General features: G+C 48.2%; 1 protein-coding gene across 1 annotated transcript; it reads right to left on the bottom strand.

Moving 5' to 3' along the window:
- Nucleotides 1-2,889: 2,889 nt before the first annotated feature.
- Nucleotides 2,890-7,147, bottom strand: LOC119962381. The gene is made up of 2 exons (XM_038790344.1): nucleotides 4,731-7,147; nucleotides 2,890-2,947 (listed from the first exon to the last, which is right to left on the bottom strand). The coding sequence occupies exon 1, from the start codon at nucleotides 6,566-6,568 to the stop codon at nucleotides 5,645-5,647; it is 924 nt and encodes a 307-aa protein (XP_038646272.1). The 5' UTR covers nucleotides 6,569-7,147; the 3' UTR covers nucleotides 2,890-2,947; nucleotides 4,731-5,644.
- Between the last annotated feature and the right edge of the window lie 10,344 nt (nucleotides 7,148-17,491).

Raw genomic sequence — 17,491 nt, 5'->3', positions numbered from 1 at the left:
CCAACTCGGGAAGGGGCCATACTGGACCTGGTATTGGGGAATGATCCCAGCCAGGTGATTGAAGTTTCAGTCGGTGATTACTTTGGGAATAGCGATCACAATTCCGTAAGTTTTAGAATACTCATGGACAAAGACGAGAGTAGTCCTAAAGGAAGAGTGCTAAATTGGGGAAAGGCCAAGTATAACAAAATTCGGCAGGAGCTAGGGAATGTGGACTGGGGGCAGCTGTTTAAGGGTAAATCCAGATTTGAAATGTGGGAGTCTTTTAAGGAAAGGTTGATTAGAGTTCAGGACAGACATGTCCCTGTGAAAATGAGGGTTAGAAATGGCAAGATTAGGGAATCATGGATAACGGATGGAATTGTGAAACTAGCGGCTAAAAGACGAGGGCTAAAAGAAGTCATGAAATATCTTTGGCTAACAGGGTTAAGGAAAATCCCAAAGCCTTTTATTCATATAAGGAGCAAGAGGGTAACGAGAGATAGGATTGGTCCACTCAAAGACAAAAGAGGGAATTTATGCGTGGAGTCAGAGGAAATGGGTGAGATTCTTAATGAGTACTTTACATCTATATTCACCAAGGAGAGGGACATGACGAATGTTGAGGCTAGGGATGGATGTTTAAATACTCTAGGTCAAGTCGTCATATGGAAGGGGGAAGTTTTGGGTATTCTAAAAGACATTAAGGTGGATAGGTCCCCAGGACCAGATGGGATCTATCCCAGGTTACTGAGGGAAGCGAGGGTCGAAATAGCTGGGGCCTTAACAGATATCTTTGCAGCATCCTTGAGCACGGGTGAGGTCCCGGAGGACTGGAGAATTGCTAATGTTGTCCCTTTGTTTTAGAGGGGTAGCAGGGATAATCCAGGGAATTATAGACCTGTGAGTTTGACATCAGTGGTAGGCAGACTGTTGGGGAAGATACTGAGGGATAGGATCTATTCACATTTGGAAGAAAATAGACTTATCAGTGATAGACAGTATGGTTTTGTGCAGGGAAGGTCATGTCTTACAAACCTAATAGAATTCTTTGAGGAAGTGACAAAGTTAATTGATGAGGGAAGGGCTGTAGATGTCATATACATGGAAAGGCGTTTGATAAAGTTTCCCACGGCAGGTTGATGGAAGAAGTGAAGTCGTATGGGGGTTCAGGGTGTACTAGCTAGATGGATAAAGAACTGGCTGGGCAACAGGAGACAGAGAGTAGTGGTGGAAGGGAGTAACTCAAAATGGAGAAAGGTGACTAGTGGTGTTCCACAGGGATCCGTGCTTGGACCACTGTTGTTTGTGATATACATAAATGATCTGGAGGAAGGTATAGGTGGTCTGATTAGCAAGTTTGCAGACGATACTAAGGTCGGTGGAGTTGCAGATAGCGAGGAGGACTGTCCCAGAATACAGCAAAATATAGATAGATTGGAGAGTTTGGCAGAGAAATGGCAGATGGAGTTCAATCCAGGCAAATACGAAGTGATGCATTTTGGAAGATCTAATTCAAGAGCGGACTATATGGTCAATGGAAGAGTCCTGGGAAGAATTGATGTACAGAGAGATCTGGAAGTTCAGGTCCATTGTACCCTGAAGGTGGCAACACAGGTTGATAGAGTGGTCAAGAAGGCATACAGCATGCTTGCCTTCATCGGACGGGGTATTGAGTACAAGAATCGGCAGGTCATGTTACAGTTGTATAGGACTTTGGTTAGGCCACATTTGGAATACTGCGTGTAGTTCTGGTCGCCATATTACCAGAAGGATGTGCATGCTTTAGAGAGGGTGCAGAGGAGGTTCACCAGGATGTTGCCTGGTATGGGGGGTGCTAGCTATGAAAAAAGATTGAGTAGATTAGGATTGTTTTCGTTGGAAAGACGGAGGTTGAGGGGAGACCTGATTGAGGTCTACAAAATTATGAGAGGTATGGACAGGGTGGATAGCAACAAGCTTTTTCCAAGATTGGGGAAGTCAATTACAAGGGATCACGATTTCAAGGTGAGAGGGGGAAAGTTTAAGGGAGATGTGCGTGGAAAGTTTTTTACACAGAGGGTGGTGGGTGCCTGGAACGTTTTGCCAGCGGAGGTGGTAGAGGCGGGCACAATAGCATCATTTAAGATGCATCTAGACAGATATATGAGCGGGCGGGGAACGGAGGGAAGTAGACCTTGGAAAATAGGGGACATGTTTAAATAAAGAATCTGGATCGGCTCAGGCTGGGAGGGCCGAAGGGCCTGTTCCTGTGCTGTAATTTTCTTTGTTCTTGTTCTTTGTAGCCCAGAGAAGGATCTTGCAGAGTTGGCGGGACTTTGAACTGCCAAGCATTGGAACATGGGTGAAGGACCGAACAGAATTCCTCCACTTGGAAAATATTAAGTTCGCTATTAGAGGGATGGGCGAGGGGTTCTCCATGGTGTGGAAGCTGTTCATTGACTTCTTCAAAAGGTACTAAAACGTCAGTGGGGTGGGGGTGGGGGGTCATGTCCTTTCCTTTTTCCCTGGGTGAAGGGGTGGGTTTGTTGGTCGTTCTGGGTGAGTGTGCTTAACACACAATTTGGCTCTGTTTCTTTACTTAGCTCTGGAGTCGTCAGGTATCGTTAAGATACCGCCACAAGTTCAAGGTGAAGTTCAAAGCAATAAAACTATACACCAATTAGTAAGTTCAAACAACTGAGTTTATTATAATACAATTATTATTAAAAGGATTAAGCTATTCCTTCCGCTAGATAAACGAATACTTATCTCGAAGGAACTGCCGGGTCAGGGAACAAGGCCTCTTGCTCTGCTCTGGTCTGCAGACTTCAGGTTGGTATAAGTTAAAAGGGGTCAGGAGTGTCTATCTCTGGTAGCGATCGTTGTGAGACACTTTCTTGCTGGCGGCTGCTGTCCGAACCTCTCTCTCTCTCCTTCAGGGTCTTCTTGGCAAAAGCTGGTCGAGGTGCTGGTCCACGGAGGAGTGCTGGTCAAAGAGAGAGGAGGGCTGGATGAGAAGACTGAACCATGTGTGGGACCTGTCTTTTATAGGTCCCAGGGATCCGCGCCCCTTTGGGCGGACTCCCTTACCTGCTTGGAATCAATTGGGTCTCTTCCCAATCGATATGTTTGAATTACCCCAATAGACATAGAACATAGAACAGTACAGCACAGCTGAGGCTGTTCCTTAGCTACTGGGCGGGCTCTCAGGCTCTTTGTTTTCGAACCCTGTTGGTGCCTGAGTGTCTAGTATCCTTTACAATGTTGCAGTTGCTTCCCCATTTGTGTCCATTGTATCTGGAATCATTCCATTAACATGCTAATTATCCCTGTGATTGCCTCATTAGTATGCGGAACGTTGGTTTTGGTGCTGTCTGCTTTCTTAGCAGACAGAATCCACACCTGCTAGGTGCAGCCTGCTGGGGCTGCAAACATTGTCCATTTTATCCTGTATGCTTTGCGTTCCTCCATTTTGTATTTAAGGAAATGGCCAACTTCGTTGGCTACAGGTTGAGGGTTATATTGGACGAAAAACTTCATGGGGGGAGCTAGGCTGGATTGTATAGAGGTAGGGTTTTCCACGTTATGTTATACATTTTTTTTTTTTATAAATTTAGATTACCCAATTATTTTTTCCAATTAAGGGGCAATTTAGCATGGCCAATCCACCTACTCTGCACATTTTTGGGTTGTGGGGGCGAAACCCACGCAGACACGGGGAGAATGTGCAAACTCCACACGGACAGTGACCCAGAGCCGGGATCGAACCTGGGACCTCAGCGCCGTGAGGCGGTTATGCTAACCACTAGGCCACCGTGCTGCCCATCGTTATGTTATACATTATGCTATTTCATCACGGTTCGTTTGTTTTGGCTCTTTGAGTGTTAATGTTTCTGTACATATTTGGACATAGCTCCAATCAACAATGTTAAAAAAAAAAGAAAGATGAGAGGGGAGATGGATTTTACCCCACCCTGGGTTCTGGAACTCACTGCCTGAAACGGTAGTAGCGGCAGAAACCCTCAATTTATTTACAGGTATTTGGTTTGCCGGGGACCCAGCACACCACACTCATTGGCCGTCTACTGCCAAGAAGAATGGACTCATCCTGGCTGTTGTCATATGTGCTCTGTGCACCACTTTGAATTGGATTAGGCTTTGTTTTGTGCATCACGTGGAAGCATTAATCCTACATTGTGCCTCCTTCCAAATCCACCACCACCCCCCCCCCCCCCCCCCCCCCCCCCCCCCCCGCCTCCCATTCCTCCTCCCATTTTAGCCGATTATCCTCCATTGATCGTTCCTCCTTTTGGTCACTTCTGCATAGATATCAGAGATTTCCTAATCTTGCCCTCTGATAAGAGCCTGCCCTGTAGTCCCAGGGGTGGCAACATTGGGAAAGAACACACCTTCTTTCTCAGAAAGGCCTAATCTGAATATATCTTAATCCATTTCGGTTTGGCAACTGGTAAGCGTTCACCAGCTCTGACAAGTCCGAAATTTCCCCCCCACAAACAGATCCTCAAATCCCCAGCCGATCCCACTTCCTAAACCTAACGTCTCGTCTCACCAAGACAAATCTGTGATTGTCGCGTATTGGTGCCTTCAAATACATGCCCTCTATCCCAAAGTGCTGCCTGCACTAATTCCACACTTTCAGTGTTGTGATTACCACTGGGTTTGATGAATATTTATTTGACTAGAATGCCAGAGGCACCAAAGCCACTGTCCTAAAAGTGGTCCCCTTACATGAGGCTTCCTCAACTAACCTCCATACCAATCCCCGGTCCTCCATCCACTTCCGGACCATGGCAATGTTTGCAGCCGAGTAATAATTTTGTAAATTTGAGAGCCACAGGCCTCCTCTTATTCTCTCTCGCTCCAAGAAAGCTCTCTTGATTTGAGGAATCTTCTCCGCCCACACAAAGCCTGGGATCAGCTAATTAATCTTCCAAATGAACGATTTAGGAAAGTTAATTGGGAGACTCTGGAATACAAGCAAGAATTTCAGCAGAACCACGATTTTTACAGTCTGAACTCTCATCCACAAGGACAGTCGCAACACATCCCATCACTTGAAGTCCTCCTTCATTCCTCCACGATCCTTGCCAAATTTTGCTTATGGACTTGGGCGCAGTCTTGTGTCACATGTATCCCCAGATATCGGATACTTGACCTCACCAGTTGGATCGGAGGCTTACTCAATCTACCCTCCTGCTAATCAGGAACATCTCACTTTTTTGCTATATTGAGCTTTGAAAGAGAAGGTGCCATTCCCTAGAGGTCTGGAGTGCCATTGCAAATGGGTCGATCACGAGGGCAAAGAGCAATGGGGAGAGCAGGCACCCTGGCCTCGTCACATGCTGCAAAGCAAAGAACTTTGGGCTAAAGGCTGCACTGTTGCTTCACAGCTCCAGGGTCCCAGGTTCAATTTGCGCTTGGATCACTGTCTGTGTGGAGTCTGTGCGTTCTCCCCGGATCTGCATGGGTTTTCTCTGGGTGCACCGCTTTCCTCCCACAAGTCCCGAAAGAATGCTGTGAGGTGAATTGGACATTCTGAATTCTCCCTCTGTGTAGCCGAACAGGCGCCCAAGTGTGGCAACTGGGGAATTTTCACAGTAACTTCATTGCGGTGTTAATGTAAGCCTACTTGTGACAATAATAAAGATTCTTCATATTATTATTACTTAGAGCTGACTCCATTTGTCAGGACGCTTGCCTTCAGTGCTTTGTACAATAATCTGAGCCAGTCTACAAACCCCTGTCCAAACCCAAACCATTCCAGTACATCAAACAAGTGCACCGACTCCACCCGGTCAAATGCTTTCTCCCCATCCTTAGACACCACCGCTTCCACCATCCTGGAATCTCCCACAGTGTGAAGATCGACGTCCTGGAATCCCCCGCAGTGTGAAGAGCCACGTCCTGGAATTTCCCACAGTGTAAAGCTCCCCGAGCTGGAATCTCCCGCAGTGTGAAGATTCCCATCCGGAATCTCCGGCAGTGTGAAGATCCCTGTCCTGGAATCTCCTGCAGTGTGAAGATCCAAGTCTTGGAAGCTCCCGGAGTCTGAACATCCACGTCCTGCAATCTCCCACTGTGTGAAGATCCACATCCTGGTATCTCCCGCAGTGTGAAGAACGTCGTCCTGAAATCTCCCACAGTGTGAGGAGCCACGTCCTGGTATCTCCCGCAGTATGAAGATCCCTGTCCTGGAATCTCCTGCAGTGTGAAGATCCAAGTCTTGGAAGCTCCCGGAGTCTGAACATCCACGTCCTGCAATCTCCCGCAGTGTGAAGATCCCCTTCCTGTAATCTCCCGCAGTGTGAAGATGCACATCCTGGAATAACCCACAGTGTGAAGATCCCTGTCCTGTAATCTCCCTCAGTGTGAAGAGCCATGTCCTAGAATCTCCTGTAATGTGAAGGTCCACGGCCAGCTTCCGCAGTGTTAAGATCCCTATCCTGTAATCTCCAGCAATGTGAACATCCCCGTCCTGTAATTTCCCGCATTGTGACGATTCCCGTCCTGGAATCTCCCACAGTGCGAAAATTCCCACCTGGAATCGCCCGCAATGTGACGATCCCCATCCTGTAATCTCCCGCATTTTGAAGATCCAAATCCTGGAATTTCCTGCAGTGTGAATATCCACGTCCTGGAATATGGTGCAGTGTGAAGATCCACGTCCTGGAATCTCCCCCAGTGTGAAGAACGCCGTCCTGAAATCTCCTGCAGTGTAAACATCCACATCCTGGAATCTCCCACCGTGTGAAGAGCCACGTCCTGGAATCTCCCGCAGTGTGCTGGTCCACTTCCTGGAATCTCCCTCAGTGTGAAGATCCACGGAATGGAATCTTCTGCAGCATGAAGATTCCTGTCCTGGAATCTCCCGCAGTGTGAAGATCCACGTGCTGGAATTTCCTGCAGCGTGAAGATCCACGTTGTAGCCACCTAGGGTGGCCACCGTCCCGATTCCAAAATGGATGCCCGCTAAGAGTGTAGTGAAAATTGGTCAGGGAACACAAGCAGGTGCAAGATTTCCTGTGTATTAAGATTTGCAGAACCCAGACAGAACCGAAACCAATAGCCGTTTACATACTACATACAAAGTAATTCAATTATCAGGGAACAACTCCAGTACTGGAGAAAATCGATGAGAACGATTGAGACCTGGTCCAATTAATTGGGACAAAGTCCGGGGGTCCGCCCAAAAGGGCGCGAAACCCCTGGGGACTATAAGATAGCGTCCCCAAGTTCAGTTCACTGTCTTGGCAGCTCTCAAAGAACTCTTGACTGTGGCTCTCAGCGAGGAGAGACCTGCCTAGCAGCTGCATCAACCAAGTAAGTCTCAAGTCAACGCACGCTATGAGATAGAAGCTCCTAGCTACTATTCCGTACCAGTTTGAAGCCAGCAGAATCAGAACCGGACAAAGGCCATTGTTCCCCTGACCTGGTGGGCCATTCAAAGCTACATATAGGCTTTTAGTAGTAGCGATAGTTTAGTAAATTGAGTTTATGCATAAGTAGTGATTGACTGTGTGTATAATAAATGTGTATTGATTTGAAACTTATTAACTGGTGTATTGAGTTATTGATCAGCACTTGGCCTTGAACCTCGTGGTGGTATCAGAAAGATACCTGGCGACTCTAGAGCAAAGGTTATTAAAACAGAGCAATTAAAGAGAAAGCACAACGAGCAACATTTACTGGCGTCCTCTGACGGGACTCGACTTAGAAGTGGCCCCCCCACTCCGAGAGAACCCAAAATTTGAATTAGAATCAAGTTGGAAACAGAAATAACCACAAGTGTTCAAGCAGTTCTGATCAATCCTCCAGAATTCGGAAGCGTGTTAATGCATGCGTACTAACAGGGATATAAGTTAAACCTGAGAGATTTTGTTGCAAAAAACTGTCGGGAGTTTGTATTCCGGAAATTAGCGTAAGCCGTACCCGTGTTTGCAGCACCGCTTTATTACCTCTTGTTCCAAATTTAAAGAGAACTCAGATAGGAAAAATGGCAACAAAGGCAATGGAACGCCTTATGAACCCTCAAGAATTCGTGGTCGCAGTGACCAGTAGAGTAGGACAGTGTCCCGTTTGGGAAGATAAGATTAGAAAGTACCTCAAAGTGAAGGGATGGCCCCTTTGGAGCGAATTTTGTGCAAATGAGGAAACAGGTCCCGGGAGTATAGGACATACTTGGTGGGAGAACCTGACAGAGATCCACAAGAAGAGCTTGGGAAAAGCTCGCAAGCCGATGGCAATCGTGTCCTGTCTGGCACATTTGCGAGGCACAGAGGAGGTCATTAGGACGCTCCGTAGAGAGATAGAGGAGAGAGATAGGATGAGTAAAGTCGATGTAACCGACATAGAGAAGGAGAACAGAGAGTTAAAAGGGAGGTTGGCAGCAAAAGACAGAGAGGTGGATGATGCCAAGAGGGCACACCAGTCTTGTCTGGCGCACTCACGCAGCTTCCAGACTCAGTACGACAAGGCCTACCAGGACACACAACGTGCGGTCCTGGTAATACAAGAAACAGAACAGTAGGTAGAGGCACTGCAGAAGCAGTGCAGTGATTTAAAAGCAGCCCTACGAGCACTCCATGCTTCCACAACGGAACAAAGGCAGAGCTCGGTAGATCACGCAAAGTGCCGGAAGCAAATTGCAGAATTACAATCCCTGCTTTCAGTTCAGAACGGATTTCAGAGCACATTCGGATCCCAATTAGAACAGGAAAATGGCCCCGATTGGCAAGAATCAAATGAAACAGCCCATAGGTACGTACATGGAACATGTGCGCAAGAGAAGCCCCAGAAAAGAAGAGCACCCCAACCCCCCACAGAACAGATCGCACACACCCCCATGAATCCAGTAACCACCTACCGCAGAGCCGCAGCAGACGGAGACACGGATTTCCTTTATACGACCCCCTTAACCGTGACCCAATTACGGGACGCGTGTGAGAAAATCACACCGTTCCTCCCCACTTCAGACCCCGACCAATTCTTTGCAAAAGTTAAGCAGCAGGCCACCGTGTACGGCCTGGACGAGCGAGAGCAGGTGAAGCTCACAGTTTTGAGTCTCGATCCATCAGTCGTAGCAGCCCTTCCCGACCCACAGAATGTAGGAGGAGGCACCCTAGCAGAGATGCACACAGCGATCCTTGATGCGATCGGCAATAATAGAGGAGACCCGGTAGAAGGCCTGAATAAATGCAGGCAAAAGAAGACCGAGCACCCCACAGCGTTTGCTGGACGCTTGTGGATTCATTTCACGGCAGTTTTTGGAGAATTAGCCCGCGCCCATTTGTCCTCCGATAACATGGCCAAATGGACTTGAATCCTGATCTCCCATGCAACAGAGGCAGGACAGAGAGCTTGCGCAAATTATGACCCTTCAGAAGAGGCCCACAACGAGAAATGGGTTTTAAAAATGTTGTCCCGCGCTTGGGAGCAATCCGTTCAGAATAAAACCGCATTGAGGAAACCCGACGAAGAGCAGGCAGATGCAGACATGCATGCAGTTAAAACGCACCAAAACCCCGCATGGGTAAATGAAGGTAGGAACAGCCCACCCCAGAAATCGCAAGACTGTTACAACTGTGGTCAATTAGGACACTTTGCACGAGAGTGCAATGCCCCGCAGAAATCACAGAGAGCCCAACAGACAGGCACCCTAAATAGGAATAGGACAAAGCCTATTCATAGTGTTAGTGCCCGTTCAGACCAGGGAGACATGAATGGCACAGACTGACGGTGTTCGGGCTCCCCAACTTGGGTCTGCGACACCCTTTGGGATAAGTCCGGCCGACCGGTCGTTGCAGCAACAGTACGGGGCCAGCCCGTTGAATTTCTTTGGAACACAGGAGGGTCCCGCACCACACTCAATTCCTCCACCAAGTTTCAGAAAGACACATGGCCCACTACAGACCATCACCCTCAGCGGCTTCACAGGCCACTCACAGCAGGGACACATCACAGCCCCTGTCTCCATTCAGATTGGCAATATAACGACCAAACTCCCCACAGTTTTAGTTGATCTACTCCACACAGCAGAACACATTTTGGGAATTGATTTTATGAGCTCCCACAACCTTTCGTTCGATCCAGTAAACAAATGTCTGGAAAATGGCAAAAATAGCAAGAGCCCCCGCCACACTCACCGTAGGAGATTATGCTAATAGGATCAGCGCAGTAGGCGAATACTGGTTTGACCCGAGCACAATTAGCACAAACAAGCAGGTTAGGGCAGTTCTGCAGGAGAACAGAGCAGCATTTACACACCATAAGCATGACTGTGGCTGAATGGCTGGCTCAGTGCAGATTACAGGTCCTGACCCCAGATCCCAGAAACAGTACGGATTTCCCCAGGAAGCAGAGGGAGAAATCTCAAGGGTAATAGACAGCTTATTAGAACAGGGCGTACTAAGATCAGTAGGCTCCACTAATAATGCCCCGATTTGGCCAGTCAGAAAACCCGATGGATCATGGCGACTGACCATTGGTTACCGGGAACTGAACAAAGTAACCCCAGCCGCAGCCCCCACTGTAGCCACAAGTCCCGAGACCATGCTCAAGCAGGGATTCCATTCACAATACTTTACGGTTTTGGACATCAGCAATGGATTCTTGTCCATTCCATTGGCTAAAGCGTGCCAGTATAAATTCGCATTCACTTTTAAAGGACAGCAGTACACGTGGACATGCCTTCCACAAGGATTCCACAACTCCCCCTCCATTTTCCACAGACAGCTGGCAAATGGATTAACTAAATTTTCCCACCCCGAATGTCTGGTCCAGTATGTAAACGACCTGTTACTACAGACAGACACAAAGGCAGAGCACATTTCGCTTCTAGCAGAACTCCTAGGACTCCTGAAAGAAATCGGATGTAAAGTTAACCCCAAAAAGGCCCAAATTTTGGAAGAAAAGATGATATATTTGGGAACAATTATCACGCATGGTAAACGCGAGATCGAGCATAAAAGGATTGACTCGATTGTCAAATTGCCCCTTCCCCACAATGTCTCAGCCCTCCAGTCGTTTTTGGGACTGGTTGGCTGCTGCCGAAACCACATCGACGGTTTCGCCACTAAAGCCTTATCCGACCTTCTCAAGAAAAAGGCACCTTGGGAATGGCTTCCGCAGCATACAGATGCCGTGGACGCTTTAAAAAGAGCATTCATCGCAGCCCTCGCACTACAAATTCCAGACCCCCATTCCCCGTAAGCTATAAAAGTAGCAAGCACCGACCGAACCCTTTCGACCGTGCTCCTCCAGGAACGGCATGAACAGTTAAGAACCGTGGCGTACGCCTCAAAAGTTTTAGACCTTGTAGAGCAAGGATTTTCTGCCTGTGAAAGGCACCTGCTCGCAATTTTTTGGGCAGTTCAGTATTTTTCATACATAACAGGACTCAAGCCCATCACAACCCTCACAGAACACACCTCGACACAGCTATTGTTAGACGGCCGACTTAAAGATGGCACAGTCAGCCAAATACGAGCAGCCCATTGGACCCTTCTTTTACAGAGACGGGGCATCACCGTTAAAAGGACTAAAACCCACACTTTCCTTGCTGACAATTTACAGTACTCAGACACCCCTCATGAATGCGAAATTATCTCAACACACCACAACACAGGCCCCTTCATCACAAAAACACATCCCAAGAAGATAGGTAGTTCACCCCAGAGACCCCAGCCCACAGACACGTGCGCACACCTGAGGATCTATGTGGATGGCTCCTCCACAGTTTTAGACGGAAAACGCTTAACAGGATGTGGTTTTTATGTAGAGGACGCGCAGGGACGCACCCGAGAGGAAATTTCACTAAAGCTGCCAGGACACTTAGGCTCGCAGGCAGCAGAACTGGCAGCAATTGCTTATCTAGTTGATCGCCCCGATTCGTTCCCCAGCCCAGCAGACATCTACTCAGACAGCCTGTATGTTTGTAACAGATTGACAGAATTTCTGCCCCTGTGGGAAGCAAGAGGATTTGTTTCCGCAGACGGAAAACCCCTACCATCAGCCCCATTACTCCGCCATATTTTGAAGCAGAAAGAAAGGACAGGAAATATGGCATCATAAAAGTTCGAAGTCACCACCGTTCTTCCCCACCTGGAAATGTAAAAGCAGATGCCCTAGCTAAAGCAGGTTCTATGCATGGTTATTTTTGGAACCCCCCCCCCCCTGCCAAAAGCACCCTAGTACACGCAGTTCAGGTCTCACAGACCAACGTACAAGATTTAGTGCAGGCCCAGAGACAAGATGAAAAGCTCAGCGAAGTTTTAAAGGGAACCTTCCCAGCCCCTAACGACAAATTTAGGAATTCTCTGACCACATGACGGTGTGATTTCATAAAGATAGCCTTTATGTAGTTCCTGAGCAGGACAGGAACCAACTCATTTGTTTGTTCCATGACAGTCATGGACACCAGGAAATTGAGCCCACTGTAGCCCACCTCAGACAGCTCTGTTGGTGACCAAATTTGAAAAATGACGTAACGCACTACGTTGAGAATTGCTTGATCTGTGCCCAGAACAATCCGGACAGATATGCAAAGAAAGCTCAACTTAGCCACACCCGCCCCGTTAATGGACCAAGGTCTAACCTCCAGATTTACTTTATAGGACCCTTAACCCCTTGCAGAAATGGATACAAATATGTGTTGGTGGTCATCGACACATTTACAAAATGGGTAGAGGCATTCCCATCACGAACTAATATGGCGAAGACCACAGCTAAAATTCTGACCCACCACATCTTTACGAGATGGGGACTCCCCCGCAGCATTGAATTCGACCAAGGCTCCCATTTTACGGGACGCGTTATGAAAAACGTCCCGACAATATTTGGCATTACTCAAAAATTTCACATCGCCTACCACCCCCAGTCAAGTGGTATTGTTGAGAGGATGAATTGGACACTAAAAGCCACCCTTAGGAAGATGGTTCAGCAGAACAACAGCACATGGGACTCAGTTCTCCCATTTGCATTGATGTTTTTATGGAACACAGTATCCACGTCCACAGGATACACCCCCCACACTCTCATGACCGGATGCCCCATGAAAGGCACAGAATATTTATTGGGCTTAGACTTGACCAGCCCCGAAGTGACAGCCCTCACCCACGAGAACGCTGTTCGACAGCTTGTAGATAACGTTAAAACGGCTCAGCTAGCAGCCGCAGTAAGATTAGGCACCAGAAAGAAACAGAGCAAGGCTTGTTTCGACAAGACAGTGCATGCAACTGAGTTTGCAGTAGGGCAGCAGGTTATGCTATCCCTTTACAACCCCAGCACATTCCTGTCACTCAGGTCCGTACTCCATTTCGGACAAAGTAAGCCCCTCTGTCTACAAGATAAAGTAGCCCAACGGAAAGACTGCGTGGTTTCATATTAACCAGCTCAAGGCATATGGCTCGCAGTCCAACCACACACAGCACGTCCTGCTCTCCGCAGCAGATGACCTCACCCCGCCCACAGAAAACACATTCCTACCCTCCCCCAGCCAGTCCAGCCCATCCTCGGACTCGACTTCAACTCCGCCCCCTGACACATGACTCCACCCCTCCCTGCCCACAGACAGCAGCTACAGCGACAGTGACTGCGAAAATACTGACGACAGCCACAGCACACCACGATACTATCCCCCTGCAACAGGCCCCACTCCCAGCGACTCTGAACACAATTCGAGTGATCCCTTCGAGATCACATACATTAAAGCCCCAGACCAAGAACCATCGCCCAACGATGACGACCCCGACTCCTGTACCTCCGAACTTGACACACGAACATGGCACCACGATAATTCATTCCGGCTCATCAAGAACGATGAGATGAACCCCAAGTCACACCACTTTGGCAAAACTTATACAGACAAGAGTATGGCATCCGGGAGAAGAGGATGACATTGAGTCTGACTCCCACCACGCGAATCCCTTTGCGACCCTGTTCGCAACAGAAAACTGAGGTGTCCAGATGATGTTTTAAAAAGGAACCGCTAGAGAGAAACGGTGTCCTTTCTGATGGAATCTGCACGATCTTTTGCATGTTTGTTTGTATGTCTTTGTTAAATGTTCTTTGTTTGAATTTAAACAGCCTTCCACGGCCAGACGCCAAATTTGTCCGCAGATACCTATGAGAACTTGCCAGCAGGCTTATCAGCCGAAACCGCTGGGAACTTGCCAGAAAGCAGTTCATAATTGCTCTTCCGATTCGACGGTAGAGGCATTACTGCAACCCACCACGATGACTACATTCTTGCCCGTTCTTGCCGGTTACTCAGGCAGTGGAGAAACGGCACTGGTCCCTGCCCTGTCTGAGGACCCCCCCCTCTGGTCAGCTAAGCTCGGGTAGAGCACAACCCGCCCTACCCAGGGATTCCATCCAACTCTTAGCCGTCGCGGCTCATACGCACCTTGTTTCAAAACTTTTTGTTTTGTTTTATAGTAACCCTTCGGTTGCTTCCCCCCATGCTATTTACATCTTCAAACATTGGGATGGTAAATCGCACAGGCTGCGAGACGGCTCGCACTGTTTCAGTACTTTTAAGTGTGTCTTGTCCTGAAATTCGTTTTTTTTTTAAATGAGGGAGTCACAGATGGTGACCAATTACGGTAACATTGTGGATAGCACAAATGCTTCACAGCTCCAGGGTCCCAGGTTCGAATCCCGGCTTGGGTCGCTGTCTGTGTGGAGTCTGCACATTCTCCCAGTGTGTGCGTGGGTTTCCTCCGGGTGCTCTGGTTTCCTCCCACAGTCCAAAGATGTGCAGATTAGGTGGATTGGCCGTGATAAATTGCCCTTAGGGTCCAAATTGCCCTTAGTGTTCGGTGGGCTACTGGGTTATGGGGCTAGGGTGGAGGTATGGGCTTGGGTAGGGTGCTCTTTCCAAGAGCCGGTGCAGACTCGATGGGCCGAATGGCCTCCTTCTGCACTGTAAATTCTATGAAATTCTATGAATATGAAATTGGCACTAAAGGACAGACAGACTAACACACGAGATGTTAAGCAAGATAATAACAGATATTATGCTTGTATTCACAGAATTCCAGAAGCTCCAGGACAAGAAGAGAAGAAAGAAGAGAGAAGATGAAGACGACCTCCATCTTTGCTGTATGGATTATAGGATCCATTTGGTTGCGCGCGAACGCGAACCCCCTCACCCCCACCCCACAGGCCGTCAGTGATTCACTCCCCCATAGCACACAGAGCCCAGTAAGAACCAACAGTACCCCGACATGGTGTGATAAATTTATCACATGATATTCCCTTTCGTACGTTGTCGAAGCACTTCCAGCACTGGCAATACTCTGCAGCATCGTGCAGACTATTTGAATGAAGAAATGACGAAGGAGAGCCCACCGCTCTCGCACCCCGGTATACAGAATAAGATCCCTTATTTTCGGTTTCCACCAGGCCACCCAACACCTTGATCTATAATAAAGAACTTTCGTTTTTGTTTGTGCGTTTTCATTTGTAAATAAAGAAATGTATTCATTTGTCAACAAAGGATTGTAAAACTCTGTGTTTGACTGGCAAACCAGAGGAAAATTTGAATGCTGCTATTTGTACAGTTAGGAAGTTAATATGTTTGAATGATTTAAGTGAGAGTAGTTTATTGAGGATAGTTAGAGGTTCCAGTTTTTTTTGTTTTGTAATGCATGTCCTTAATGACATAGCTCCCCCTTAGAGTTTTGATAATGTGTATGTAAAATTGTTTAGTTAAAAATTTATTGCATAGTTAGGGTCAGCGTAGAGCCTAATCATTAGTACCCGCAGGGTCAGGGAATGAAGACATCGCAGTAATGTCATCACACTAGTGTATCCACCTGGGGTGGCCACGTCCCGATTCCAAAATGGATGCCCGCTAAGAGTGTAGGGAAAATTGGTCAGCTACAGGGAACACATCCAGGTGCAAGGTTTCCTGTGTATTAAGATTTGCAGAACCCAGACAGAACCAAAACCAATAGCCATTTACATACTAATGAGTGATCTCCAGAAACAATCAGAAACATTGAAACAATCGGGACCAAGACAGACTCCCCGGCGCCAGTGAAAGCTAGGACAAAGGCAGGCCAACGGACACATACGATCAACATACACCCAACGATCAGGGAACAACTCCAATATTGGAGAAAATACCCATCCTGCAGTGTGAAGATCCACATCCTGGAATAACCCACAGTGTGAAGATCCCCGTCCTGTAATTTTCCGCATTGTGACGATTCCCGTCCTGGAATCTCCCACAGTGTGAATATCCCCGCCCTGGAATCGCCCGCAATGTGACCATCCCTGTCCTGGAATCTCCCGCATTGTGAAGATCCAAATCCTGGAATCTCCTGCATTGTGAAGATCCAAATCCTGGAAACTCCTGCAGTGTGAATATCAATGTAATGGAAAATAGCGCAGAGTGAAGATCCACGTCCTGGAATCTCCTGCAGTGTGAAGATCCCCATCCGGAACCTCCCCCAGTGTGAAGATCCCCTCCTGGAATCTCCCGCAGTGTGAAGCTTCCCGAGCTGGAAACTCCCACAGTGTGAAGATCCCCACCCGGAATCTCCCTCAGTGTGAAGAACCCTGTCCTGAAATCTCCTGCAGTGTAAACATCCAAGTCCTGGAATCTCCCGGAGTCTGAACATTAATGTCCTGCATTCTCCCGCTGTGTGAAGATCCACATCCTGGTATCTCCCGCTGTGTGAAGAACACCGTCCTGAAATCTCCCGCAGTGTGAAGATCCACATCCTGGTATCTCCCGCAGTGTGAAGAACGCCGTCCTGAAATCTCCCACAGTGTGAAGAGCCACATCCTGGTATCTCCGGCAATGTGCTGATCCACGTCCTGGAATCTCCCTCAGTGTGAAGATCCCCATCCTGGAAACTTCCTCAGTGGGAAGATCCATGTCCTGGAATCTTCTGCAGTGTCAAGATTCACGTCCTGGAATCTCCCGCAGTTTGAAGCTCCCTGAGCTTGAATCTCCCGCAGTGTGATGATGCCCGTTCTGGAATCTCCCGCAGTGTGAAGATCCCATCCTGGAATCGCCCGCAGTGCGAAGCTCCCCGAACTGGAATCGCCCACAATGTGACGATCCCCGTCCTGGGATCTCCCGCATTGTGAAGATCCAAATCCTGGAATCTCCTGCAGTGTGAAGATATCGTCCTGGAATCCGCCGCAGTGTTAGGCTCCCCGATCTGAAATCTCCCATATTTTGAAGATCCCAATCCGGAATCTCCCCCAGTGTGAAGATCCCCGTCCTGGAATATCCTGCAGTGTAAACATCCAAGTCCTGGAATCTCCCCTAGTCTGAACATCCACGTCCTGCAATCTCCCGCCGTGTGACGAGCCACGTCCTGGAATCTCCCGCAGTGTGAAGAGCCACATCCTGGAATCTCCCGCAGTGTGCTGGTCCACTTCCTGGAATTTCCTGCAGTGTGAAGATCCACGGCCTGGAATCTTCTGCAGCGTGAAGTGTCCCATCCCAGAATCTCCTGCAGTGTGAAGCTCCCCGAGCTGGAATCTCCCGCAG

The sequence above is a fragment of the Scyliorhinus canicula genome, chromosome 2 (assembly GCF_902713615.1).
Source record: "Scyliorhinus canicula chromosome 2, sScyCan1.1, whole genome shotgun sequence".
Lineage (NCBI taxonomy): Eukaryota > Metazoa > Chordata > Chondrichthyes > Carcharhiniformes > Scyliorhinidae > Scyliorhinus > Scyliorhinus canicula.
Note: the sequence above shows the minus strand (reverse complement) of the source record. Positions and strands in the feature narration are given on the sequence as shown.